General features: G+C 35.9%; 2 protein-coding genes across 4 annotated transcripts; one reads left to right on the forward strand and one right to left on the reverse strand.

Annotated features, from left to right (window-relative positions):
• The first annotated feature begins 220 nt into the window (after positions 1–220).
• Positions 221–1,155, forward strand: LOC104879122 (uncharacterized). The gene has a single exon (XM_010650713.2). The coding sequence runs from the start codon at positions 279–281 to the stop codon at positions 693–695; it is 417 nt and encodes a 138-aa protein (XP_010649015.1). The 5' UTR covers positions 221–278; the 3' UTR covers positions 696–1,155.
• Positions 1,156–2,826: 1,671 nt separating this feature from the next.
• LOC100247555 (protein CHROMATIN REMODELING 4) lies at positions 2,827–24,153 on the reverse strand. 3 transcript variants are annotated; one of them, XM_003631145.4, is made up of 11 exons: positions 23,610–24,153; positions 21,653–21,995; positions 21,303–21,404; positions 19,327–20,118; positions 16,953–17,060; positions 14,046–16,814; positions 11,573–11,727; positions 9,983–10,097; positions 6,513–6,595; positions 5,358–6,012; positions 2,827–5,274 (listed from the first exon to the last, which is right to left on the reverse strand). In XM_003631145.4, the coding sequence occupies exons 2-11, from the start codon at positions 21,869–21,871 to the stop codon at positions 3,205–3,207; spliced, it is 7,068 nt and encodes a 2,355-aa protein (XP_003631193.1). In that variant the 5' UTR covers positions 21,872–21,995; positions 23,610–24,153; the 3' UTR covers positions 2,827–3,204. The 3 variants fall into 3 exon arrangements, with proteins under 3 accessions (XP_003631193.1, XP_019078952.1, XP_010649006.1); XM_019223407.2 differs by having other exon boundaries at positions 21,653–22,000; XM_010650704.3 differs by having other exon boundaries at positions 23,840–24,144.
• Between the last annotated feature and the right edge of the window lie 3,401 nt (positions 24,154–27,554).

Consider the following 27,554-nt stretch of genomic DNA (forward strand, 5'->3'; position numbering starts at 1 on the left):
CAAAGCGTGAGTAAAAGCTAGCATCAACTTTTTGAAAATGGTCCTAACTCCAAACTAATTCAAATCCCTCCTTGCATGAAATCTTACGTTAAATAATAATATATAGCCGACCACATGCCTATGCGGCTATGCCCTCCACCCTCTCTATCGGTAGTCGCGTGCCACCTCTACTCGCCTCCTTCAGTCTCCGCCACACGCCACTTTCTATATATAGAGAAAAGAGGCCTCAGACTTTGAGAACATAGCAGTGACTGGCATCAACTCAGTCTTTTTTAAACATGACTCACATATGGCTCCTCCTATGGCCAAAGCTCACTTCCACCACCGCCACCAAATGCGACGGTGACGGTGAGGGTGCCGCCGCCACCGCCGCCGCTTCAAAAGCGCCCACCACCACCACCACCACCACCACTTCTTGCACTAGTACCACTACTTCAACTCATTGTCATGGGTTAAGAAAACTAGTGAGGAAACTGAAGAAACAGAGCCGAATGCTCCGGGCGGCGGCGACTCGGCCGAGTTCAGGTTCTACGTTTCAGTGCAAGTATGACCCACAGAGCTATTCTCTCAACTTTGATAGCAGTGGGTGGGGGAGCTTCTTGGATGGAGACTACTACCAGTTCCACGCCTTCTCCTCGAGGTTTGTGGCCAACCCAACTACCCTCCCTCCAAGACTAGTCGCTCCTTCTCATTAGAAACAATTTCTTTCTTTACTTCTCTCTTTTTACATATAAGTACTAAGCCTCTTGCATGCATCCGTGTTGCACTTAGACAACTCAAAAACGAACGTGCATGAAGAGAATGGATGGGAGTCAGGCAGATCTTTCTTTATTTCTTTCTTTTTTCCTTTTTTTTATATGTATGTAAGCATTTTCTATGTATCCAGCACTTAGACAACTCAAAGAGCACAAACGAAGAGAGAGTGGATAGGAGATGGAGAGATCGTTCTCTCTCTCTCTTTTTTGTATGTTAACTAAGTACTTTCTATGCATATGTGCTGCACTTAGACAACTCAAAAGCATGAAGAGAGAGTAGATAGGAGCAGGGGAGATTCTTTCTTGTAATGGGTATGAAGTCTAAGTGTACTTGGAAAGGTAACTGCACTGCTGGTTTCTACTTTTACAGTAAAAACGAGATGGGCTTTCTTTGGGTTTAGCTCCATATCTCCCTTCCCCTAACCAAGACCCCCCAAATATATGTTGCTGCCTCTCCACTGATCACACACCATCATAAAAATTTTAAAAAGGACACCTTTGGAAAAAAACAATGATTCATTAATTATTTGCAGGGACTAACCTTTAGCCATAAAGTTGAAGCTCATTAATTTCACAATGTGAAAATTCTATGGTATTGGTTTTTTATTCTATCAAATCCACCCCAAATTAATCTCTGAATTATTAAATAAAAGTAGAAGGAAAGGAAATGGTGAGATGTAAAGATATAAATGAGATTGGGGCATAAATAAATGAGATTATTTTTTTGATGTTAAATCAATTTTTTTTTCTTTTTTGTATAAATTAATAGATTATTTTTCGGTATCGTAGAAAAACCTGAGTTATATCGACTAGTTAAAGAAATAGAAAAAAAAATTTGTAAAGGGGTTTTGTTTATGGGGTTATTGTGTGCGTTGAATGAGGATTAAACATGTTTAAACATGCCATGGATGTGGAACTAAGCTACCATTTCCAAGCAATTTATTAAAAATGTTGGAGCATTTGGATATGTTGTATTTTGGGGACAGATTTCCGTGATTAATGGTGTGGGCAAATAAATATGATTTGAAATTTGTGGTGTCCAAAACCCAAGCTACTTTGGACTTCATTTCTACATTTTTATTTGGTGTATACGGTGGTGAGTCACAATACATTGTCAATACTAGATGCTTTGTACAGACATTTATGCCTCTCTTCCAGGCCAAGTCCAAGGATACACCCAGTTGAATTGGAGTAAAATTAAGTCATTTCTCTCTCTCCCTCTCTCCCTCTCTCTCTCTCTCTCACTCAAGTTATATTTATTGCTCTATTAAGCTAATAAAGTATAATATTTTGGATTGGGTTTACATATTTAACGACACTTGAAAGTTGAAACGGTTTAAAGAAGAAAAATAGAAGGCCTACCATTTGAAGACAGAATATATGTTGGGCTTACACCCAAATTGATTAATCAACTCGACTCAAATGGATTGGTTTAGTTGGTTAGAGTGGTCAATTTGGTTTAGTTTAGTTAGACATATGTTCATAATTGATTGATTCAATTTTGATTAGAGATGGAGTTAAAACCAAATTTAAACCATCCCCTGTCACAACGTAGGTGGCTTCAACCCAAACTCAAAACAAAACTCCAAACTCGAAAAAATGAAGTATTTAGGTTGAGCATATCTAGGTGTAAATGATGGAGTTCCACCCAACTCAAACAATTTGACTCAAATAACTCAACCATCAAGATAACCTGAATCTAATCTGATCAACACAAACCTCCAAACTTGGAAAAATAAAATCAAATTGAACTTAGGTTGAGTATCTAGGTCTAAATGATGGATTGAATCAGATTCAAATAGTGTTTCTTGGTTAAATTGGGCTTGAATTGTGGCTACAAAGTATAAACCCAACCCAAATAGCCTCAATTGCAACCTAACAGCTAATTTTCTAGGTTGTACAAAGCACTGATAAAATGACTTGTGGATACACCAACAAAAAACCCCTTGGCCAGAACTGCTGAAATGTAAGTTTATTTGACATATACACGTAAAACAATTTATATAACAGTGGCCACTGCCAGTCCACGATGCATTTAAAGGAAACAGCTCAAGTAAACAAAAGAAAAAGGTGATCAAATATGTGTTGATCATATATATATATATATATATAGATCTGTCAAGAGTTTCCTGGGAGCTGAAATGGCACCATTCCAACCCTACATTGAGTAACAATGATGAATCTGTCTCCAGCAGGAAGAAAAGGAGGGGAAAAAGGCTCATAGAATGTGGGTGAGATGAAAAGGGAAGCAAATACCAAACAGGCAACATTATGTAGTTTCCTTTTCTCTTACAGAAAATTTACACAAGAGATGTCCTAAAATGATCCTATATTTTGCTACTTAAACACTTAAAATCATGTCTACAAAAATTTGAGCACATCCTAACTGGCCTGAAAGTTTAGTAGCATGTAAAAAAATGGCAAGCACTTCATCAATCTATTTCCAATATTATGGCTCTGGTTCATGGTCACTCACCCGATGATCAGAGACAGTCCCCTCTGATGATATTTCCTCCACATTTGGATGTTCAGCATGAGAAGGGTCCGACTGGGTTTTGCTGCTGGAATCCCCACTTTCAATCTGTTCTCTTCTCTCCTGGTTCAGTGGAGCGTGCACACTGAGGGTTGAGGTTTGCTTACCCTTCTGATTTCCAGATGCCCCTGTTGAGTCTGGAAATTCACCTCTGTCGATGAATTTTGGCAAAGGGAGCTTGCTGTCGAGGAAGCCTGAGCTTGGCATGCCAGGAACTGGAGGTATATGGGGGCCTGGGGCAACACAGGATGCTACCAACTGAAGCACTTCAGGAGAAGGGGACAAACCAGTGCTTTTCTTCTGGGGCTTTAAGAACGATGATGAGGATGATGGATTCATCATATTTATGTTAAGAGGCGGCAGATTGAGGTTGGGTTCAATCCATGGAAGTCCTGAGGCTCCAGCAGTATTCTGTGGAAGCAGAGGAAATGGTGGGGCCAAAGGAACAGAGCTTGATGCAAAATTTTCACCATGAAGGCTGCTTTGAAAGTTCCAGCTGGTTCCAGCAACATCTCCTGAGAGCCGCCTGAGCACATGTGACCTGCGCTTCTTCTTTTTCAGGTTAAGTCGGGGATCCTTTGGCAGGGAGGGAGGTGGGCCTGGGGCCACAAATGGAGGAATTGTTGGCTTCTCTTCACCATATAACAAGCGAACTGATTGAGCAATTGCAGAGACTGTGGGAGGCAGCTCAGGATCTGGAGGTTTTGAAGGAGCACTTACAGCTTCCCGGAGCCAATGGGGTAGCTTATTCTTTGATGGACTACTTCCTTCTACTTCTTTCCCTTTTGAATTGGAAAGACTCAACCCTTTATTAGGATCAGGCATCAATCCAGAGCTTGTTGATTCGCCAGCACCCATATTATTATGAGAATCGCGCAAAAGATTCAATGATCTATCCAGAAGACTAGGCAATTTTCCATACTTAGTTGCACCTAGTTCATCCTCCTTCTGCAACAGATCAAAGCTACTTGAGGAAGTCAAACCTAGAGATCCCAAGCTGCTGGTACCAAAAGAATTGAGCAGAAATGGCTGCTCCATGTGTATGTTCGAAGAAGTTCCTGGTCTATCAGAGGGTCCAGATGAAGAATCTCTAACAAAATTTGTTGGGAATTTGTCAGAATTCCAATGTGGAACAGGTGAAAAATGGTCATTTTGCAAACCAAGTCGATGAGATGGATCAAAATGTGGTAAACTGGATGCAAGATCGCCAAAACCCAATTTCATGTCTGTTAGGTGGCTTTGAAATTTCATGGGTGCACCAAGTCTACTTCCATGTAACGCTCGCATCATCATTCCATCAGAGATGCTTGGAAACAATGAAGATTTATTACCTTTTGTAGATTTGCTCGATTTTGGCATTGGCAAAGCTGGTCCCTCTAAAATCTTGAGTTGTTCCTCCTCCCACCTTGCTGACAAATCATCTGCAGTTTTATACTTTGAAAATTTTAACCTTGGGTCTCTAAGCATAGCATCCCAATTACCCCGGCCATGCCTACGAACACCAATCCAGAGGAAATCAAGCTCATCTTCAGACCAGCCTTCTACTCTTGATTTCTTTTTAAACAAGTTCATTGATCCAGACCCAGTCCTCATCATTATGTTTTCAAGGACCTTCCTATGGTTTTCAGGAAAGGATGACAATGTGGCTGGCGTCTGGCCCAAGCCCAATGTGGGAGGTCCCTCCCTTTCTTGCTGATTATATCTAGGTGCATCTTGTGGAGGAAATTTAAATTTTGGTAACAATGGCATTGTAGAAAGGTCTTGCACAGAGTCATTTGCAGCTTCAACTCTGGTCCCCAAGGATAAGCTAGGTAAGAAGTCAGGATATGGATTGGGCATACTTCTAGCTGGGAGTGGGAATCGAGGCAGTAACTTTTCATCAAAAGGCAAGTTGGCCATTGCCATCTTTTCTGGGAAATCAGAGAAACCAGCACCTGATCTTTCTACATAATCAGAACCTTTTTCTTGTGGAGCAGCTGGAGGGGACTGCAAATAAAAATAAGCATTATGATAACGATAATTATGTGAACAGAAAGAGAGAGAGAGAAAGAGAGAGAGAGGGAGCATACCGGACCAAAGGGAGAACAATTATCTGGATTGTTATTCTTTCGCTGCAGCTGTGGTAGATCAGTTGATGCATCTAGCAGTCTTAGCTTGTCTGAGGCATTCTCATGGCCTTTTATATCCATCTCCATAGAAGTTCCGGAGCAAGGAGCTAAACAGAAGGGGAACTCTGGTCCAACCCCATGTCTGGTTTGTCTGCCATTGGATCTTGAAAAGTTCTTGTGCGATGATTCTAGTTGAGTAGCATTGGGAGCACATAGTCCCAGAACTGGTAACAAGTTATTGGCCACCAAGTTTGTATAGCTTGTACCCTGATAATGGTGACTTGGTAGGAAGATGTCAGGAGAGGGATGGCCAAGAGCTCTGGCCGAAAGATCCAAATGACTCTTGTGCCTTGATTGTCTGCCCAGCCTTACATTAGAGTCAGCCTTGCCCTTCATTGCATCCAATGGCTGACCAATTTTACCATCCTCCAAGTCAATTGCTGGAGCCTTTTCTCTCACAGGTTGAGCTAATCTTGTCACTTGCTCCCTGTCTTTGGCATTGATGGGAGGAAATGGCAAGAGTGGCTCAGTTACTGAAGGTTCCTCAACATTGCAAGATCTCTCTATTGCATTCCTCTGAGCCAGCCGTTCCTTTTGTCTAGCACGGAGCTTAGCACTGTACAAAGCAAAGAGATGGTAAATGGTAACATCCATGGTGAGGAAAAAAATCGGAAACCAAATTATTCTCAAATCATCGAGTATGGCCAATTTGATGACATAGAATCAAATGGTTTTTAAATTATTGTTGAATAAGAAAATGCTAGTCTCGCCTTCTTTACCACCTTCCTCCAGTCATCACTTGGCGTCTTAATAAGGTGGTAAAAGAAGAGAAAAAAGGTGGGAAGAGTAGCAATGCTCTTTCCAATATCAAAAACTTTTGAACAAAAATATTTATTTTGCAAAACTCCTAAAAGATTCCACAATGAGACCTTGTCTGATGTGTTAACTTTGTGAAATGAGTTCAATCTTGACACTTCCATCCTTTTTATGATATATTCTATTAGTTTCTATATGCTAGAATTATTGCCACTGCAGAATCATTAAGAATCTTGAATCGCTGGTGGCTTCACTGGAAACAATTAACAGTATAAATTTGTGAAAAGAATCACGACTTACAATTTTGCTTTTAGAGCTCGCCCTGCTGGAGTATATTCTCGCTCTGGCTCTGGTTCAGGTTCTCGGTCCTCTTCACCACCACTCTGTTTTAATATATACACATGCCACCAATGAGCAAAGGAAATGCAAGTTAAACAAATGAAGCTAGTGACAAGGTTTTTTTTTTTTTTTTTTTTTTTGAGATACAAGAGAATGTATTAAAAATGCAACTAATGGATGAGAGTACACAGGAGGTATACAATGAGCATGAAGGGGCAAAACAAAAAAGAGGGAAAACAGGCAATTAAAGACATACTGCTTTGATCTATGTCCACATGAATCCACAGAGATAGATTGTTAACTAAGAACACGTTTAATAAAACAGGCAATTAAGTAAGAGAACCGAAAACTATAACTCAGAGTATGTTTAAGTATTCTATAGCAAGATTAACTAAGAGTACGCTTGATAAAAGAGGCAATTAAGTATTGAAAACTTTAGTATTGAATTAAAAATTTTGAAGGCAGATAGTGCTAAATTTGAGAGTAAAATTTATGGAAAACAGGCAGTCAAGAACCGATAACTTCAGTATTGAATTAAAAATTTGAAGGAAGGTAGTGCTGAATTCAAGAGTGAAATTTTTGGGTATCATCAGCAGTTTAAGTATTGAATTGAATCCAAGTGTTTGATCAGTAAAACAGTAGAAGTTTGAAAATAGTTTATTTCAGACATTTGTTAATACAACATTATTATAACTAGTAATTCCTATATACAACCATTTCATCATGTAAAACACATATGACATTTATCCAAATCTGATAATGTATTTGTACATTAACATGCATGACATTATGTTTAAAGAGAAGTGAAAATTTGTATGGTTTTCATTTTCTTTTTTGGGGTAAAAATGTAACAATTTGATAGAAAGTAGACAAATTTACAATTAAAAATGAGATTCTAAAATCAAGAGCTATCCCACAGAGATACATCAGAATTAATGATGTTTTCCAATAAAACATGTTTTGAATTTCAAATTTATAGATATAGTATAAATGATTTATCATTATTACAACATATTAATTTTATTATTGATTACTACTCAAAAACAATATATTTTAAATAATAATTCGCATGAATTCCATACCTTTTGAGTAGTAATTATGCCTAATATGCCCAAGTAATACATTGTTGCCTTTGCAAGAGATACTAATGGTTTTGTGAAGTTTTGGAGATATTTCAAGGTGATTTTTGAAGCATTGAGTGACAAAAGCGAAATGGAATTGAGGAGGGCAAATAATGTGGATGATGAGGAAGAATCAATGCACTTGGACCAAGATTTGGAGCTGATTTGGAGGTGGTTGAGGTAGATTCAAAAGAAAGAAATGGAAGAAATGACAAAAAGGAGTTGAAATTTGTGCGGCAAGCCAAAGGGGAATTTCAAAGCTGATTTCGCATGATCATGCGAAAATTTTGCACAGTCAAGCAAAATGCTCCAGGAAGATGTAAATTGTTGCTGTTGCATTTTTTATTTCGCACAATCATGCGAAATTGCTTGATCTCGTGCAAAATGGCCATTTTATAATTAAACTCCAGATTGTTTGATGAAGAAGCTTTCGAAATACCTCTTAGATGATGTCAAGTGTCTACTTGACCTTGACCTATAAATAGAACTTGATTTTCTCATGAAAGAGCTTTTTGGACATTTCTAATTGTAGAATTTTCCAGATTTTCTCTCTTAATAGAATTCTCTATTTTCCTTCATTTTCTCACTAGCCAAACATGCCTTGTGAAACCAAATCTCCAAGCATGAGTGGCTAAATCTCGTTTTTCTCGAAAGAAGGAGGATCTAGAGACAAGATCTATGGTGAATTAGAGAAATGAGCTTGAATTACACAGGTAATTTGATCCAATTGATTGATTAATTGAATTTTGGGGATTTTTCTCTTCAAATTGTCTTAGATGATTATTACAATGCAAACTAAGTAGATTTATTAAATTCTTAAAGCTAGATTTGATGAGATTGAATAGTTGCATTGTGTGAATCATTGGAAGATAATTTAAGATGAATTGAATATATGATTTGAATTGATCTCTTGGATTAAATGACCTAATTTGGCGAGAAATTAGACCTAGACTTAAAGCTAAATCAAAAATCGGTTTAAATGAAAATTTAGGTTTTCAATCTAACTTGATGAAAATTAGATCTCAACATCTATTCACCATGGAAATTATTTTCTAGAAAATCCTAACTTCGAGAATTTCACTTAATCACAATCATTTCTTCTCCTCTCATTCAAGACTTAATTACCGAGAACAATTCATCCTAGTGGACGACACCTAAAAACCACTATACTATAATAGCTTGTATTAAAACCACTTTTTGATCGGGTACAAGCTACTCTAGAATAGTGAATTAGGTTATAAATTTTGTTTTAATCCAATAAATGACGAAAAATCAAACAATCAATTATAATATATTAATTTTAACATTATATATCAGAATGATATAGGGGTTTGGGTTCTTATATTGCCCATCAAAAAAAAGAAAAAGAAAAAAGGAGGTAAAAGTTAAAGTTAAAACCATAACTGATTACAAAAATCTTGGAAAAAACAAGCCCATGGAAGAGGCTCCACCTTTTTTTTTTGGGGCAGTGAGATCTCTAATCTCTAAGAGAAAAGGAGAAAAAAATGAAAAAAAAAAAAGTGTTTCTCTGGAATCAAAATAGGAAAGAAGACAATAGCATAGAGCAAGTTTCTTTATAGTGAAATCTATTGCAGGAATGATTGAATATTAAAAAGAAATTGATTTGAACAATATGGTAAAGAGGAATTTAAGTCACAAAAATTTAGAACCACTTAATTTTTATTTATAGGCAAATGGAGAAACATATTTATAGGTGTGTGCAACTCATGTATACAAGAAGTATACAGAAAGCACCAACAGAAGAACCAGAAAAAGAAAAAAAAAAGGGGGGGGAGCAAATTTCCAACCATAACTAGGACCTTTAACAAAATCAACCAGAGAACAAAGCTCCAACCCAAAGACAATTTGAACCACTTATAATATTTAGTCAGGAATCTCTTATTTAACATATTAAGAAGGTTTTAAGCAGAATCCAGTAATAAGTGATAACTTGTTTTTGCTATGAAACAAGCTAAATAGGTAGGATAATTTATTTTTTTTCATCTTTCAATGAATCACTATTTTTTTTTTTTAAAATCAAACAAAACAAAAGAAAGTGAACTTATCCAAGAGAATCTCCCTTGTCCCAACTTCATTAGCAATACAAAAAGACCATATACAAATACACCTTTACTAAGAAGCATTAATTCCCAAAGACAAAAAGAACCCCAACATACGGAAGTTTGGCATCTGTCAACAATTTAGAATAATGGTGCATCATACGTTGATTCGGAAAAAAAAAAAAAAGTCATAAAATACTATATCCTTGGAAAAGTAATCTGCTTGCATGAAGAAAGCAAATAATATTACCTCACTCAATGTTTCACTTGGGTGTGGAGCATATGCCTCTCTATAAGAAACAGCTTTTCTCTGTCGCTTCCCTCGACCAAGAGCAGCTTCCTCCTCACTTTGATATTTCTCCCATCTAACCCAATTAAACATACAATACACTTTGATATCCACCATTAACAAACTTCCATTTTTCTAATGCAGGTATTCTAGGAATATCAAAACATAAATTATTCTTCGGCATCTTTTATGTCTATCCTCTCCTATCTAGCCTTGTCAGATTTCTCGTAAATCATTAATGAATACAATGTTTTGAATTTGGGCAAAGATTTGCTCTATGAAATTCATATGTCAATTTAAAAGGAGAAGAAGCAGTTTATTGTGTAAGAGAGGAAGTGGTTAGAGGAAGTTGTGGCGAGACAGCTTTGATATGTTTACTTCTTAGTGTTATGTGTATATGTCACTCAGCTGCCAAATGCAAGCTTTTAATTAGGTGATATCTTGAAGTCTTGATTTTTCATATTACTGTGTGTTGATATCTGAAAGTTTTCATACTGTCATCATACATAATGGAAACTGAATATGGCTAGATTTAGTAAATAACAATAAATTCATTTTAATTAATTTAACAATTAGGACCCATCATATAAAACATCTTTATTCTTTCTTTTGCAATGATTTGGTGATATTAGATACAAGATATTACAAAGTCAAGGATTTCAATCTTCATAGGATGATAGGCTGTAGAGATGCTTGGAGATCTGATCATTGTCATTTGGATCATTGATTTGTCAAGGGCCATGCTTTCCTCCTTCAGTAGGGATCCTATCTTGGCAAATTCGGATGCTAATGGTCCCACCAAGAGGACTCCTATAGAGTTTGTGAAGACTATTCCCCCCTCATTTAAGGTTTCTAGGTTGCCGTTGAGTTTTTTCCATTCATTTTTTTTTATGCAGTAGAATGGGCCTCTTATACTTCATACTACTTTCTTCAAAGGATCCCTCATCATTCTTTATACCTCCTTCGAATAAATAGCTTATGTTTCTTACAAATAGATAATAAGAAAAATCATATGAGAAATATGCTAGTGACATCTAAAGAAAATGGCTAATTTAACACAAAATGAGGATCGACTTTCTCAAATTTTAATAAGCATATACAATTGCAAATTAGAAGGAAAAAACAATAAAAATTTCACCAATTTTACAGTGTTTACGAACATTTCATTGATTTAGAACCCTATTGTACATTTCCTGAATCCAACCTTGTTACCATGTCAAACCACTATATCAGTTTCAATCATTTCTTGAATTTTCAGTAATGAATTTTTAGAGACACAGTGAATTTCATTTCTGTACACACAATAACCACACACATTTAGTTCCATTTTCTAATATGACCAAAACATAACCAAGTCCTAACATAAAGTTTCATCAAATTTAAAGAGTAACTTTTCTACTCAAGCTTCTTTCTTTTGGATATTTCTAATTTCTTAATAACATCAGTAATCCTGAAATGAATGTTGGAATATATCACACAAGCAGGCATATTGGTGATACAGTAATGCATTGAAGCAGTGAAAGAGAGTAACCACAAGGACCAATTTCTTACCTTATACGCAGAAGTTTGTCCCATTCATTTTCTTCAGTACCAACCAAATTATCCTCTTTTCTTTCAGAATTTTGTGCTGAAACATCATCAGTGACAACAGGAGGTAATTCTGTTCCACCCTGTTCATCTGTTGGCTCATCATTCCATTCCAGTGACTGATCAGAGAGATGAGGGATGGGAAACATTTCATGCATGAAAGAAAAACAGAGGATATTAGTTTCGTTATAATGCTTGTTAAAGTCATTAATGATATATAGATGCATGACATAAAAAAAAAAAAAAAGTCTGGATGGATTTGCATGAAGCATAAGGCAAATGAAAAGCTATGCATGCAAAGCTTGTTCAAGGGGGAGGAGGAAGATTGAAGAAAACGCAAGAAAAACTCAAAGCTAAAAATCCTATAAGTTGTATATCTATGTAAATCAGTAATAAAGGTTTATCATAGAGAAGCTCAGATGCAACCAAAACAACTTTCTACATCAAGAGAAAAAGAAAATACAGGAAAAAGAAAACACAAGTATAAGCTGATATATTTACAATGTTTAAGCATTTGGACAGTCTAAAGAATACCTTTTAGGAGAATTATATTTTAGTGCACTTGCAATACATTACAACAGTTTGAGATTGTTAAAAGCTCAAGTTGAGTTGGGTTGAAAAATAATAGCCTCCAACTTAACATTTTCATTGAGTTGAGTTGGGTTTGACATTATTAAGAAACAATGTCAAATTAACAATAAAAAAGTATGAGGGCTCATTCTATGTTGATTTAGTCCAGAAGCCTGAACTCAAACCACCTACAATGGGTTTCAACCCAGTCAATGACTCAACTAGATTGTCTACATGATGACCTGAGGGGTACATGAGGGTATGATCAAGTTCTTTGCAAGACTTCAATAAAAACTAGAAAGCATTTTTATACGTTCCCATAATTTCATTTAATTCTGAGCTAATCTCTCAGATAGCTCATTCTTATATATCAGAAGAAACGTAAAAAAAACAGAAGTAAAAAAATTGTGTATAAAAGATGCCAAGGTAGAAAGAATCCTCCAGTACAAGGATGTTATTTAGAAAAACCAAAAAAGTATTTGCCTATAATCAAATAACAACAGGCAAGGACTTCTCTTCTTAGGGTTTATGGAGGAGAAGGTGCAATTAGGGTTGTTTATGGATGGAATAAGGATTTAATTTTAGAAGGTGTATGCACTGGAATTAAAGGAAAAGGTTCAATAAATTTTCTGGACAGCAAAGAAATTGTAGGTTTTTTGGGTTCAGGATGGTGGAATTAAAATTTTTAGAGTGAATCTTGAAGTCTCAATAAAGCATCTTAGGAGTTTCACCTAGAAGAGAAATTAATGTGGTCTCACCATTAAAAGAATGCATACTTTGCATAACTAAATGATTAAATTGTTGCTACAAACCTTGCTTATATAGAAGCATAGTTACAAAGCGTTTGTTCGACAACTGTTTTCGAGAACTTTTTTTTGTTCTCTAGAACAACAAAACAGGAAAATAAGTTTGAAAACCAAAAATTGTTTCCTATTTTTTGTTCTTAAAAATCAAAAACAGTGTATTTTTAGAGAACATTTTTTAGTTATTTTCACTTGTTTTATGAGGACTTTAAAAAAATAATAATAATTATACAAACAAGGAGAATGATTATAAAAATGAAACAATAGGTATAAAAATTATTTTTAAAACAGATTAAAAACATTTCAAGTTTCTAAACACACTTACATCATAGAAGAACAATTTTCAAAAACTGTTTTCAGAATTGTTTTCAAAACAGTTACCAAACAAAGCCAAAATCCCTCAAACTATAAAAAATTAGTCTCAAAAAAATAAACTTTTACCTAAATAAAAAGTTTCTAAGGTAAAACTCAAGCTTAAAAAGAGAAAACCAAATAAGAACCTTTTATAGGTTTACCTATATTGAAACAAAGATTTTCCTTGAGGCCTAGTTGCCAAATCCTACTACTAAAAATTAGAAACTTTAGCTAAAACAAGTAAAAACTTGCTAATATCTAAATAAGGCCAAACTAAATCCAAAAAAGGAACAAAAAACTGACAAAACATTGACAATCTGTCACGTTACCAAAATAACTATGAAAATATTTCAGATTCTCTATATTTGAGGGAGCTAGACAAGAGGCACATTCACAAAATTGACTTATTGATGTCTCCTTGTAGATTAATCATTAGCAAAAGCCAAATATCTTCACCTAGCATGCATATGCAGGTTAAAATTGACAGTAAAATTTGCTGACTTAAGCTGCCACACTTAATTCAGTCACATTAGCATAAATTTTAGAAATTACAATTAATAAACTCTCTAACAAAAATGATGCAAAGAAAAAAGGAATTTCAAGGTTTTTTTCACAGCAGAGACATCAAACATAGATTTCACACATTTTCAGCTAATATAGTCGAATATCAAAATTGATTGCACATAAATGACATAAATCTTATACTTCACCTTTACAGAGCCTAGCATGTCATTCTCCAGATCAGCCTCAGCAGGCGATGAAGACTGCAGGTTTGTACGGTCAAGCAATTTCATAATTGCATTTTCATCCCATACAATCTTGGTGCTTCCATCTGTACATTTATCCTTGTAGACATCCCCCAGGCCACCAGCCTTTCTCTTACTTTTATGTTCTACGTCTGGAATTACATCATCTTTGTTGCAAGAATTTTCACCTGCATCTTTCCCAGTTACACTGGAAGAATCATTAAAAAGTTCTTCTGTTCCCCACCTTAGGATGTCCTCAACTTCCTTCTGAGATCCAGATTTGTTCACAAAAAGTTGATCAAGCATCAGTTTCTTCTTTGCAAGCTGCAAAATACGCTCTTCAACACTAGCACGAACAACAAGCCTGTACACCAAAAGTCTATTTGATTGTCCAATTCGATGTGCCCGGTTCATTGCTTGGATGTCAGCATGTGGGTTGAAATCAGAGTCATAAATAATGACAGTGTCAGCAGTTGCCAAATTGATCCCAAGTCCACAAGAGCGTGTTGACAAAAGGAAGACAAACCGAGTTTTATCTTGGTTAAAACGTGCAATGGCAGCTTGACGATCAGCCACAGAAACAGAGCCATCCACCCTCTCGAATGTTCTGGGCCCAAATTCAGTAGTCAAATAATCCTCAAGGATATCAAGAAGTTTTGTCATTTGTGAAAATATAAGGACTCTATGGCCTTCCTTATATAACACCTTAAGCATGGAATGCAGCAGAGTCAGCTTGGCTGAAGCTTTTATCCGCATTTCATGAAGGAATTCTCCGGACCCAGAATCAGGCTCAGTACCAGGTATGAGATATGGATGATTGCAAACCTTTCTTAACTGCATCACAATATTGAGCATTGATTGCTGGGCAACCCCTTTTCCCATGTTCCGTAAAAGCTGATAGTTCTTTGTTAACATTGCACGGTAGTATTCAGCTTGGATGGACGACAACTCAACTGGGACCATTCGTTCAGTCTTAGGAGGAATATTTTGCATGGCATCCTTTTTAAGTCTGCGAAGCATATGAGGAGCAACAAGTTTCTTCAATTCCTCTACTTTTTCCGCAGTTGTAAGATCGTTAAACTTCTCCTCAAAAGAAAATAGGGAAGGGAATGTAGCCGGCTGCAAGAAATTTAACAAATTATACATCTCACCAATGTTGTTCTGAAGAGGTGTACCAGTCAACAGTACTCGATGTTGGAAAGAAAATGAATTGAGCAGGCTGAAAAGTTTACTTCCTGAGTTCTTTAGACGGTGCCCCTCATCAACCACAAGAACTTCCCAAGGAACACCACGCAGATGAGAGGAATCCGCAAGAACCATTTCATATGTAGTTAAAAGAACATTAAATTTATAGGAAGCCGTTTTCTTATTTGACCCATTTGGATCAGTGCCATGCCATTCATGCTGGCGAATTATGGCTCTTGCTTTTGCACACCCATGATACTCCACAACATTTAAATTAGGAGCCCATAATGAAAACTCAGCAAGCCAGTTGGGCATGGTGGAAAGAGGAACCAAAACTAAACAAGGCAATGTGGCTTTAAACTCGAAATATAATGATGAAAGAAAAGCACAAGCAGACACTGTTTTTCCAAGCCCCATTTCATCAGCAAGTATCACATTCTTGGATTTGTGCCAGCATTTACGTAGCCAATTCAGAGCTTCCAGCTGATGGGGAAATAATGAACCACCTTTTAGCTCCTTGGGTTGCTCTGCAAGAGTAACTATGTCACTCTGATGACCATCACCCTTCCCCCTGGGCAAGTCATCCTTAGCAGCATCTTTTTCCAACGTTTCCTTTTCAAATTGATTATATGCATCAATCAGATGAGAAGATTTTTCAACCACTGGTTCATCTAGTCTTTCCCAAGTGCATTCATCGTAAGGGAGACCATTCCATTTGACAAAAGCTTCAGTTGTACCATCTTTTGAAGCACGGAGAGCAATCACCCGTTGAGGCTGCTTCCACTGTTCCTCACAGATATTTATCACTGCCATTCCATACTTTGCCTTGTAATTCTCAAGTTTTCTCTTTGCCAGAAGTTTCAGCTGGGATTCAGAAATCCAACTGTTATGAATATGAGACTTTCCCACCCACTTAACTAAAAATTCATATGAGACCATCTCTCCATCAAAAGATGCAGATTCAGCCAAGGTAGCATCCTGAACAGTATTTTCTGCACCACCACCCATTTTCATTTCAGTATCTGCATCTGTGTCCTTGTTTTCATGAGAGACAGGTGTCTCACAAATTTTTGGGCTTTCATCATTCTCATGACTTCTTAAAGTAACATTGGTGCTATCTTCTATCACCATCTTTTCGGTTGGTTGTTTCCTCAAATTTTCGGTAGTTACAGCAGATTGATCTTGATCTTTACCATCAATGGCTGTAGAACTCTTGGCACATCTCCTTTCTGTATTCATGGCATTCCCTTCTCTACATTCTTTGGTAGCAGACCTTCTGTATACATTTATTTTATCAACTCTGACATCATTTTTAATGTTTTTCTCCCCCTCAAAACAGTTGGTCATGCCCTGACAACCCTCATGAAGTTTTTCAGCAGTTTCTCCATCTAAATCTACATCACCACTAAGAATTTCCTCGGGTGACCTGTTTTGATTTTCTGGAATTAGTACATTATCAGATGGCAGGTCAGTCGGGACCGTCACAGAGATGTGACATGAAGAGTTTGTATTATCACCTTGGACTCGACATCCCAGAACCCGATCAACCTATGATGAGAATGAAAATGAAAGAACATGAATCAATTCTATTGTGGCAAACCAGAACAACTCAGCAGAGAGCACATTGAGACAAAATAGCATTGAAACAAGTAATTCCACAGGTTATAATCTAAAGAGTTCATTTACCTGTTGAAGTTCACCAGTAACATTTTCTTCACATGTCACTGTTTCATCCATGTTACCCCCTGCTTCAACAACATCATGTGATGGGTTTGTTCCTTCCACAGGAAGCTTCTGCATCATAGGAAATAAATACACTAATATAGCAGTAATAAAAGCAACAACAACAATAGTAAGAAGAAAAAAGAAGAAAATGATGACAATGTCGATGATAGTTACCATGATAATATGTATGAACACAAAAATGAAACCGAAAAGAAATTACATATTTCACATCTATACACATAAATAGGTAATGGAATCAGACAACAGAGGCAGATTTATTGCACTGAGGTGACCAGCATAATACAACAGCAACATATAAAAGGACTAGTGAAATGGTAACAAGAGACAGTCTTATATATACTTTCAGATAATGGTCATTGAGCAGTGTAGGTTTTCATATGCCAGAAATAGCAGGCATATGCCATCAGAAAGAAAACAATATAAGGAAAATTAAATTTGGGAGAAAAAGAAATTGGCGTCTCAATGGTTCCAAACTTCTTTTTGATAAGTAAAAGGGGAAATATTATAAATAAACAATGATGATATACATCAAGGCATACAGAACATATACCGATGGTACCCAAAGGCACAACCTTTAAGAGAGAGGACAATCAAAAAACAACCACTCCCTCCCTCACCAAGAACCTACCCAATCTACAAAAATCAATAAGAGATAGTGAAAGGCAGAACCAAAGAGAGTAGTGAGGGGAGAGGAGTTCAACCTGACTCAAGGCCTAGTAGATCTATTCCTGCTACCTTAGTAGCAGCTACCCAGTGGAAGCCTACTTCCCTGTACATGCTACCCCAAAACCAAAGATTACTAAGGAATGATTAATGTTTCCACACTTACCATACAAAGATCAACTCTTTACAAAACATTAAATAAGGATCTTTACTTACCATTTGATGGTTCAAAGTTAGGTTTTGTTTTGTTTTGTTTCTTTTTTTTAAGCAAAGGAAGAATATATTAAAAGGCACCAAAGGGAATCTGACTTGAGGACATGCAGAGGAGGCAATGGGATGGGGTGTTCATATTTTATTGATAGGTAAAAACACAAATTTATATATATATATATATAGAGAGAGAGAGAGAGAAGAGTGTCCAAAGAACGACCCAAAACATATAGAGAGTATACAATAGGCGCCTAAAGGGTGGGATAGGGTGTTCATGAGGAGAGCAAAAGCAACAAGCAGAACACCCAAGCCTGAGAACCATCCACATGGTTGATCAGAGCATCTTGTATTTGAAGTAGGATAGACATGACCATTCTATACTTATTTTAATAGGCAATAGTTTTCAAGAGTTCATACATACAAAGATCCTAATAATAATTATCTAATAAAGCCAATATATGCCCTTAATAAAAATAATCTTCCTCCATTCTAATATAACTAGCCAACCAGTACATATAATTCAAAGAAAAGGCCTCACAACATGAAGTGCATGAAAGGTGAAGGGACCCAAAAACATAGGCTTCAAACCATCCAGCATCCCACCTAGGAAACATCCGCCACCAAGAATATACTTGATGAGGATGACAACATCGATAAACTTTCTGAAATTCATTTGGGCCACTACCATGTGAGAGCTGTAAGTTTTTACCACCTACAAGTGTATGTAGGGAACCTAAGAAACATAGGATTCAAACTATCCAATGCTCCAAGTTCGCTCAGCCAAAAAGGTAAACTTGATGAGTATGATAACAACAATCAACTGTTCAAAATCTTTTTTGGACCTCTAGCATATGACACTTCAAAGTTTTTACTGCATATGAGTGTATGCAGTGAACCTGAGGAAAATCAGGTTCAAACTTTCTGACGTCCCACCCAGCAATTAAGAATAAACTTGATGAGGATAAAAAACACTGATCAACAATCTGCAATTCTTTCAGGGCCTTTGGCATGTGAGATCTCCTAAATTTTTCCTGTAAATATGTGTATGGAGGTGCATTTGCTAAAACAAAATACTGAATTATGTGCATAATGTGAGGCACCTGTATCTCTCAGAATATTTTCTTTGTTTTATTATTTGAAAAATAATCCAGATTCACAAAATCAGTGCACCATATAAGTCTAATCCAGATTTGCCTCTGTACTAAACATGCAGGGTAAAATTTGGATTAAAAGAAAATGAAAAATGAAAGAAAGAAAACAGTAATTTGAAAACTAGTCCAGACTTTCAAAAATGGTGAACTACATAAGTGTCATTCGCAATTTCTCCAAGCTAAACAAGCTCAAAAAACAAAAAGAAAAAATGAAAGAAAGAAACAACAGAAAGGAGCAGCATATAATTGGGGTGGGGGAGGAGGAGATAGATAGAGAGAGAGAGAGAGACCTCATTTTTTTTCTGGACATCTGAGCTCTTGATTCCAACATCCTCCTTTGATAGACCTGCAGAAACACCCTTATCCGCAGTTCTACGCTTTCGATGTGATCTACTAGTCTCAGGGCTCATAGAATTTGCTTTGGATCCACTTTTTTTAGAAGTATTAGCAGCATGTTTTCCTTTATCAGTCCTAGACTTCTTTTGACTGTCATCACTATTAACTTTATGCTTTCTTTTTCTGGCTTTGCGGGTGGCAGCATCCATTGCGTGAATAAGTTTGTTTCCAGAAGTTCCATTATCACATGATAAATCAGGCTTCCTTCCAGAAGCTTCATCATTTGGCTCCAAAGCGGTATCCCTAGATAAAGGCAAGACTTCCTTAGCTGCAGAGTTTGACGTCCTATCGGTGGGTGTGCCTGTTGGAGTCAAATCAGGTTTCTTTTCATTATCAACAAACACAGATGATGAACTACCCTCTATAGAACCACCAACAGATGGATGACTTGGCTTGGGGCTTGAGGATACATCTATTTGGGATGAATCAAGTTTCTTTTCAATGGAACAGACTTTGCGAGATATTGCAGATTTCGCTTTCACTGCAGATCTTTTCTTTCCAAGAATGGAGCTTCCAAAAATCCTTGATACCTTTTCAGTACCAGATGACTTGATTTCACTTTTAGATTTTGCAGAGACAATCTTTGTCCTTGCTCGTTTTGAGATGGAATCTAGATGGCTCATGGGCTCAAGCGAATCACTTTTCTGACAGCATTTGGGGCATTGCCACTTTCCATTCGGAATGCGCTTCAGTTGATAAATTAAAATATAAAGAAAAAAAAAGAACATGTAAGTATCAAATACTGCAATATTTAACTAAAAAGGCAAGGTCTTATCCAGATTGACTTTTTAGTGATCAAAACATCTTCTTGAAGACCAGTAAGAACTTTTTTATTGATGTTTAACTATTGGTAATTAATTGCTTGAAGCTCTAAAAAGAGTTTAATGCGGAAGCAAGGATGAAGTAACTTCACATGGAAACCCTTTTTATCTCAACAAGCAATATTTACAATACAAAGCATATCCTTTTAGCACTCTTACTTCTTTTTTAGTTGGTGGAATAGATTTAGGATCTGTATCTGGTGAGGATTACATAACATATGGTGTTTACAATGGCCAATTCTAGTGTGGTTAGTAGCAAGTGAAGTTATAACCGATACCATCACGTATAATACTTTAAATTATTTTAAACTTAAAAATAAGCATTGAAAAAATTGAATAAGATCAAAAATCATGGACAAGACAGATGTACAATCCAACTACACATATTTTAAGGTAATTGATTTGAATGAGATAGGAACAATCAGAATTCATTTCTTTTCGGCAATGCCTATTATACCCTCTTCAAATACTACTAATCCACCCACCATTATTTCATCAAGATCATGAATACAAGCAATGCCATCACTATTTCTATTCATATCTTTTGCAGCAATTAATTCACTTCTTATATCTCATTATTAATTTATGTTTGTGTATAAATCATATTTTAGGACATAATTGGTTTTTTGTATAAATCATATTTTAGGACATAATTTACAATACTTAATTTATTGTTATTGATATTTTTGCACTTAATAATGGGAGATGGATGTTGCATTTTAATTTATTAGATGAATATTTTTCAAGTGTGGAAAGAAGTTTGGATCTTTTACATTTCCAAGTAGGCTAGGAATTCTCTTTTCAAGTAGATAAAATAATCATTTCAAGGTTATAAGAGATTCAAGAAATGTTTCTCCAAACACACAAAAAATGCTCTTCCAGAATTAAAAGCTCTTTTGAAATACAATTCACAAAAGCTAACCCATCAGCTAACTAGAAATCATAGTTTATGGTTCTGCTTCTACTTGTGCTAAAAGCAGAAGCAAAAAGTTATATCAAATGAGGTCTAAAGGGGTCATGAACACGTTAGGGAGGAAAAATGAACATACCTTAAGAGGTGGATTGAGACACTGGAGATGATAGGTTCGAGGACAGCTGTCACAACACAGCAAATTTCCACCAAGATCACAGATCACGCATTCAAAGTAGTACTGGAAAATGAAATAATTAAGAAGATCACAAGTCAGGAATAGTTAAAACATGCTAATCACAGTCAATATTGCAGTAATAACAACACAGGCAGAAGAATCTGTAAAGGGAACTTGAATGGAACAACCATATACAGTTTTGTAGCCAAAGTCCAGATCAGCACAATGTTCAGCATGCTAGTTCAAGAAACGGCACAGCCAAATATCCAACAGAAATAAATTAGAAATGCTAACTGGGAAAAACAACTCACCCCATCATTTCCTTTCTTCTTCAATGCGGATCGATCAGAACTTGCTTCACCTTTCAGCCGACGCTTAGCTGAAGAAGTATTTCCTGTAGATTCTGAGGCTATAGAAGTGCCTTCCTTACCATTAGATAGATCAGGTCCACACGGAAGTTTTCTACGTTTGCGCTTCAGGACCCAGTTTCTGTTGATCATTTTGCTAGTCATTGAACCATTTTCCTTCATCTTTGGATTCTAGGTTTTACATTTATGACTAAAAAAGACGGAATCATATCATTAATCAACAAAGAAGCTCCACCATCAAAGCTTCAGGACAGCTGTCTAGCCACTGCAAAGCATCCAAGCCCTTCTGCACTTCAACATTATTAAATATATTAAAAATATGATCAATAATGGAAATATCAACATTCAAAAATACTATAAGATGACATGATCACATCATAAAGAGTCAGCAAGTTCAACAAGAGAAAACATGGGAATGAGTATAGTATCAATATATAAGGAACTTCAAAATTCTACATTTAGATAAGTCACACAGAAATTTGTAATGACTCCAAATGCTCGCAAGGAAAACATATAAACATGGGTTAAGCAAGTTTCTGAAGGAGAACAAATAAAGAGGATGGCCAATGCATGTATCAAATTTTGATAAAATAGAACATCATAGTTGCTTTAGCCATTCCATCAGGAGAAATATTTACCCAATCCATCTAAAATTGTCAATTCCCCACTTCAAAGCAATTATACTACATCAATAAGCTTCAATAATTGCTGTACTTGAGCAAACAAGAGAAAATCTTCTGACAACTTTCAGAGAAGTCTTGACTTGTACACCAGAAATTCCAGCAGTCCAATAAGTTACAAGTGCTTGAACCTTGATCTAACTCATTATCCATCTTTCTAGCATTCAAGAGACTGACATTGTCTTTCAAATGTACTCTTTCCACTATGGATCACCAAGCAGATCACCAAGTAGCTTTGAATCAATATTGAAGGGAAGGGATGATGGAAAGAGTACTTAAGTCATATTTTTTCAATTATCACTAGTCAAAGTAATTTTGACTAAAGCATCAAAGAACACCTAGAGGACTGAATGCCAATTGAAATATGGCAGCAATTAGAACAGTTCATGACAAGTAAACAAAATCAGGAAACACAAGACATTTTGCTTCCAATTGATCATAAGATGGTAGACAGTTAGTTGTCAGGGAAAAGAAGTACTTCACCTAAATGCAACAAAAGCATATCAATTTTTAGCTTCTTATCCTGATCCAACCGCAATCAAGCACAAAACTTGCAGTTTATTCTACTTTTCCAGTTTCTATTTTACTGTATAACGACAAAAATAATGGAAAAAACTATCCAATTTCAACACCAAGATATACATTCATGTCAACTTCAACTTCATCAATCAAACACACAAAGTTTTTCAATAAATCACTAATGCCCGAGTTCAAATTTGCTAAGAATACCGTAAGATTTGCAATCATTCACCACATTTCTACATACCCAGTTCAAAACAGCATTCTAAAACAGATACAAACTATACAACGACCAAAATCCAACAATTGGACCAAGACACGGGTGCCCCATCCAACAATCCTGTAAACCTTCCATTCCCAAACAATTAGTTATCAAATGTGTAAAATCCTCCACAAAAGAGAAATCAGCAAAGAGTTCAGCAATCAAAAACACATTGAACTCAAAAACAAAACCCAAAACCTCATTTCACTAACGACTCATCGCACAAACCACTCCAAAACCCAATTGCAAAACCACTCAAAAAAGATCAAATCTTTCACGGATAATTAAAAACAACACCACCATATCATCCACACTGGCACCACAATGAAGACCAAAGCACGCATGAATCAGCTCCAATTAAGAAAACAGGAAATACCCACCAACGAATAAGTACAAAAATCAAGAAAGAAACAGTAACCAAACGGATTAACGAGCTTACCAATCTTATTGAAGAATCAAAACGCGAAAAGGAGTTCAATACATGGAGATAGAGACTCTAGGGGGAGAGAGAGCATTAGATTGAGCGATTAGGGCATAGAATGAAGCATGGGGATATACGATGAGAGAGAGAAAGAGGGAGACAAATGAATAAATAGAGAGAGAAAGAGATACAAATAGAAAGAGAGAGAGTTTTAGAGAGAGAATTTTGTAGAGAGAGAGAAAGCATACGATACGGATTCGCCGGGGTCATAGGACGGGGTTAGTCTGACATGGCAGGAGGGGTTGTGTTGTTGTTGTGGGAGCTTCAGCAAACAAAAACCACCCAACCACTCCCATTTCGCCACGTGGCTTTTTCAGCACCCTCCTCCCCTGCCCTCCTCCCACCACTCTCTCTCCTCTCCTCCTCCCCCAACACCATGTTCTCTCTTTTCCTTTTTCTCTTCATTCTCTCCTCTCACTCCTCCCTAAGCCCCTTTTGGCCAGAAAGAGATGGATAGCTACTTCCCTTTCCCTTCTCCTAATACTCGCCGCCATCAATTTGCTTCCTGGGTTTTTTTATGGGGTTTTTGTGCTTTTCTCATTTGCAGCCTTTTTCTTTTCTTTTCTTTTTTCTTTTTCCTTTTTATTTTCCCTCCGGTTAAATCCTAGGGAAAATTTTGTTTACATCCAACATCCATTTTAGACCCTTCTTTGTTGCATGTAACATATGGTTTGATTATATTTTATCATGCAAAATATCAACTTGTTGCATGTAATATAGGGTTTGATTATATTTTATCAAATCTAATGCATCGATTAAACAAGTAATTATTAACTTCAACACATTTACATAACATAAGTTATCATTATTGTCGCACATTTTATTATAATTGTAATTATAATGAAATAATCCTCGTGAATGGTAAGTCAAGTTATCATTACCATCGTAAATTTAATGTATCATTATTATCGTATATAACATTTAAATAAAAATTAGTTACATTTTATTATTATCGTAACATAACAATTACAATAAGTGCTTGTCATTGAGATCTAATACTTGTTAGATAAGTAAGTAATGGATTGTTCTATTTATATAACTCAAGTTATTAATTGTTTTTCTCCTTTATATTTAATCGATAGTTAATTACTTCTTGTTGTTATTATGATATAATATTTTTGTAAGGGTTTGTTATTGAAATTTTCAATGATTAAATGGGTAAATATTGACTTGACTTGTTTATAATACTTTGATTATTATTAATATTATTATTATTACTTTAATATTTATATGGTGGTCATATAACACTTTTAGCTGACTTATTCATGTGGATGGTTGTATACTTGCGTAGTACTTCTATTGGTTCATTATTCTTTTCATTGATATCAATCTTCTCACTGTTTCAATCATTTGTATCATTTAGTATTTGTGAAGTCCATGACCTTGGAACTTCTTTATTTGTTGCATTGTGCATGCTAGAGGCATAAGGATTTGATCATTAGAACTATTCAGTAGTCTTTTTTCATTTATTTCACTCTATTACCCTAACCTACATTATGTCTCGAGTCTTGAGACCATCCTGAGGCCATGACATTAACATTGTATTTAATAGCTTACCCGTGGGTGATACTTGAGATTGGTTCGAGATCACTTAGACAATGACAGATTAGGAGCTATGAGATAACCCTACACCAGGGCAGAGCCCTATCATCAGTGATGGATTTTTTTAAGATGATGATTTACATTGAGGCATAACCACTTCACATAACTTGTATTAGGGCATGGGCAATTCATTGTTTTTTCATAGAGTATGATGGATTAGGAATTATGAGACAACCCTACACTAGGGCACAACCCTCTCATTAGTGATTGATTTTTGAAATGACGTTTTATATTGGAGCATAGCCACTTTAAAGACCTTATATTGAGACATAGTCAACTTACTCATTCTCATGGAGCATGTGGATTAGGAGTTATTGAGATTACATCGAGATATATCCATTTTAGGACCCGAGAGTAGAGTTTGAACTTTATTTGATGGTGCATACTAAGTCATGGTCATTTTCCTTGATACCTTACATTCAAGCATAGCCCACTCACTGATGATTGATTTAACAATAACAACTTACAATGGGGCATAGCCAAATTTTTTTGGAAGTGGTCGAATTTATTATTTACATAGGAGAATGACAAGTGATGTGAAGATTATTAGACTATTTCGCATTTTCACTCCTGTATACTAAGAAATAACAATTCTTTTGGAGGTAATCAAATATTCCTTTCACATTAGAGTATGAGAAATGATTGGGAAACATTTATTTGATATAATTATACTAGGGTATAGCCATTTGAGAGAGTATTCATATCAGGGCATAGTCGCTGCGTTGGATTTTTTACATTGGGATCTAACATAATTGTTTCATCTTAGATACCCACTTACATTAATTGTATACCCATATATTCTACCTTCAATACCTTCGCACCTATATCTATTCTATTGGAGTGTCACTGATATTTTGTTTTCAGCCTATCCATTTCATTATCACACATGACATTATATCACTCTCCTGATAAGGGGAGGATGTAAGCCAATCTTGAGGTTTATAGTTGAGTTTTCATGTGCCTTTTGGATATTGGGTTCAACATCTTACATGATGATAAGACTTGATAGATTGTTGATATATTTGCAATTATGCTTTCATTTTGATAGTTGATATGTCGTGTTTAGACTTGCTTGCTTTTGGACTTAGAGCTTTGGCAAACTTTGTTTTTATCCATCATTTGACTTTGTTTTATCAACATAGATTTCATGATGCGTGGTTTTGTTTGGCATTGTTGCTTAAGGCTAGACATTATTGTCTCATTGTCATTGAATGTATCCTGAAGTGTCTTTTGATTTAGCATTTTGCATTTCATGTTGGTCATCTCCGCATACTAGGGCATATCCATTTCTTTGAGATTTTCAAATTTTTAGTAGACTTCATTATTACTCGACCTAGTTATTGATCCTTGTGAGTCGTCATATTAGGGCATACCTCCGTTTCCTTTCGAGTTCATTTTAGGTGATTTCGATCGTAGAACGCATCTCATCCTTTATCTTAAGTATGTTTTAGGTGATTTTAGTTGTTGGCCACATCCCATCGTCCTAGGTTTGTTTGAGGTGAATTTGATTATAAACCATGTCTGTCCCTTCCAAGTGTTTTAAGTGATTTCGATTGTTGACCATATCACATCCTTCCAAGTTATGTTTTAGGTGATTTCGATCATGATCATGTCTCATCATTTCGAATGTTTGAGGTGATTTTGGTTGTTAATCGCATCCTGTCATTCTAAGTGTTTTAGGTGATTTTGGTTCTTGACTATGTCCTGTCATTTAGAGTGTTTTAAGTGATTTCAATCGTTGACCGTGTCTTGTCCTTCAATTAATGTTTTAGGTGATTTTGATCATTGATCGCGTCTCATCTTTATTCGAAGTATGTTTTAGGTGATTTTGATCATTAATTGCATCTCATCATTTCAAGTATGTTTTAGGCGATTTCTGTTTTTAATCGCATCTTATCATTTCAAGTATTGTTTTTGATTATTTCAGTTGTAAACTGAGTCCCTTCATTTCAAGTATGTTTTAGGTTTTCACCTTATCATCCTTTGATTTCAGTCATGGTGACCATGCTCTAGTTTTATCTTTGTTTTTACCTTTATGTTATCTTGGTGTTGCATCCCACCTTTTTATATTTTAGATAAGTTGTTCCTTTAGGCACTAGTTTCTTATTTATTTCTTCTCTCGCTTGTTCACCCATTCATTCATCTATTTCTGTAGTAGAACCCTTCTCGAGCTTAATGCAAATATTTTATCTTTCTCCTTGGCGATTTTTAAACACATTTTTTTATTTAAGCGAATTTGTGCTATACTAGTACAGATCTTGGTGATCTTTATTGTTATTTAGTATAATTCACTTCATTTCT

This window comes from Vitis vinifera, chromosome 1, assembly GCF_030704535.1.
Source record: "Vitis vinifera cultivar Pinot Noir 40024 chromosome 1, ASM3070453v1".
Taxonomy (NCBI): Eukaryota; Viridiplantae; Streptophyta; class Magnoliopsida; order Vitales; family Vitaceae; genus Vitis; species Vitis vinifera.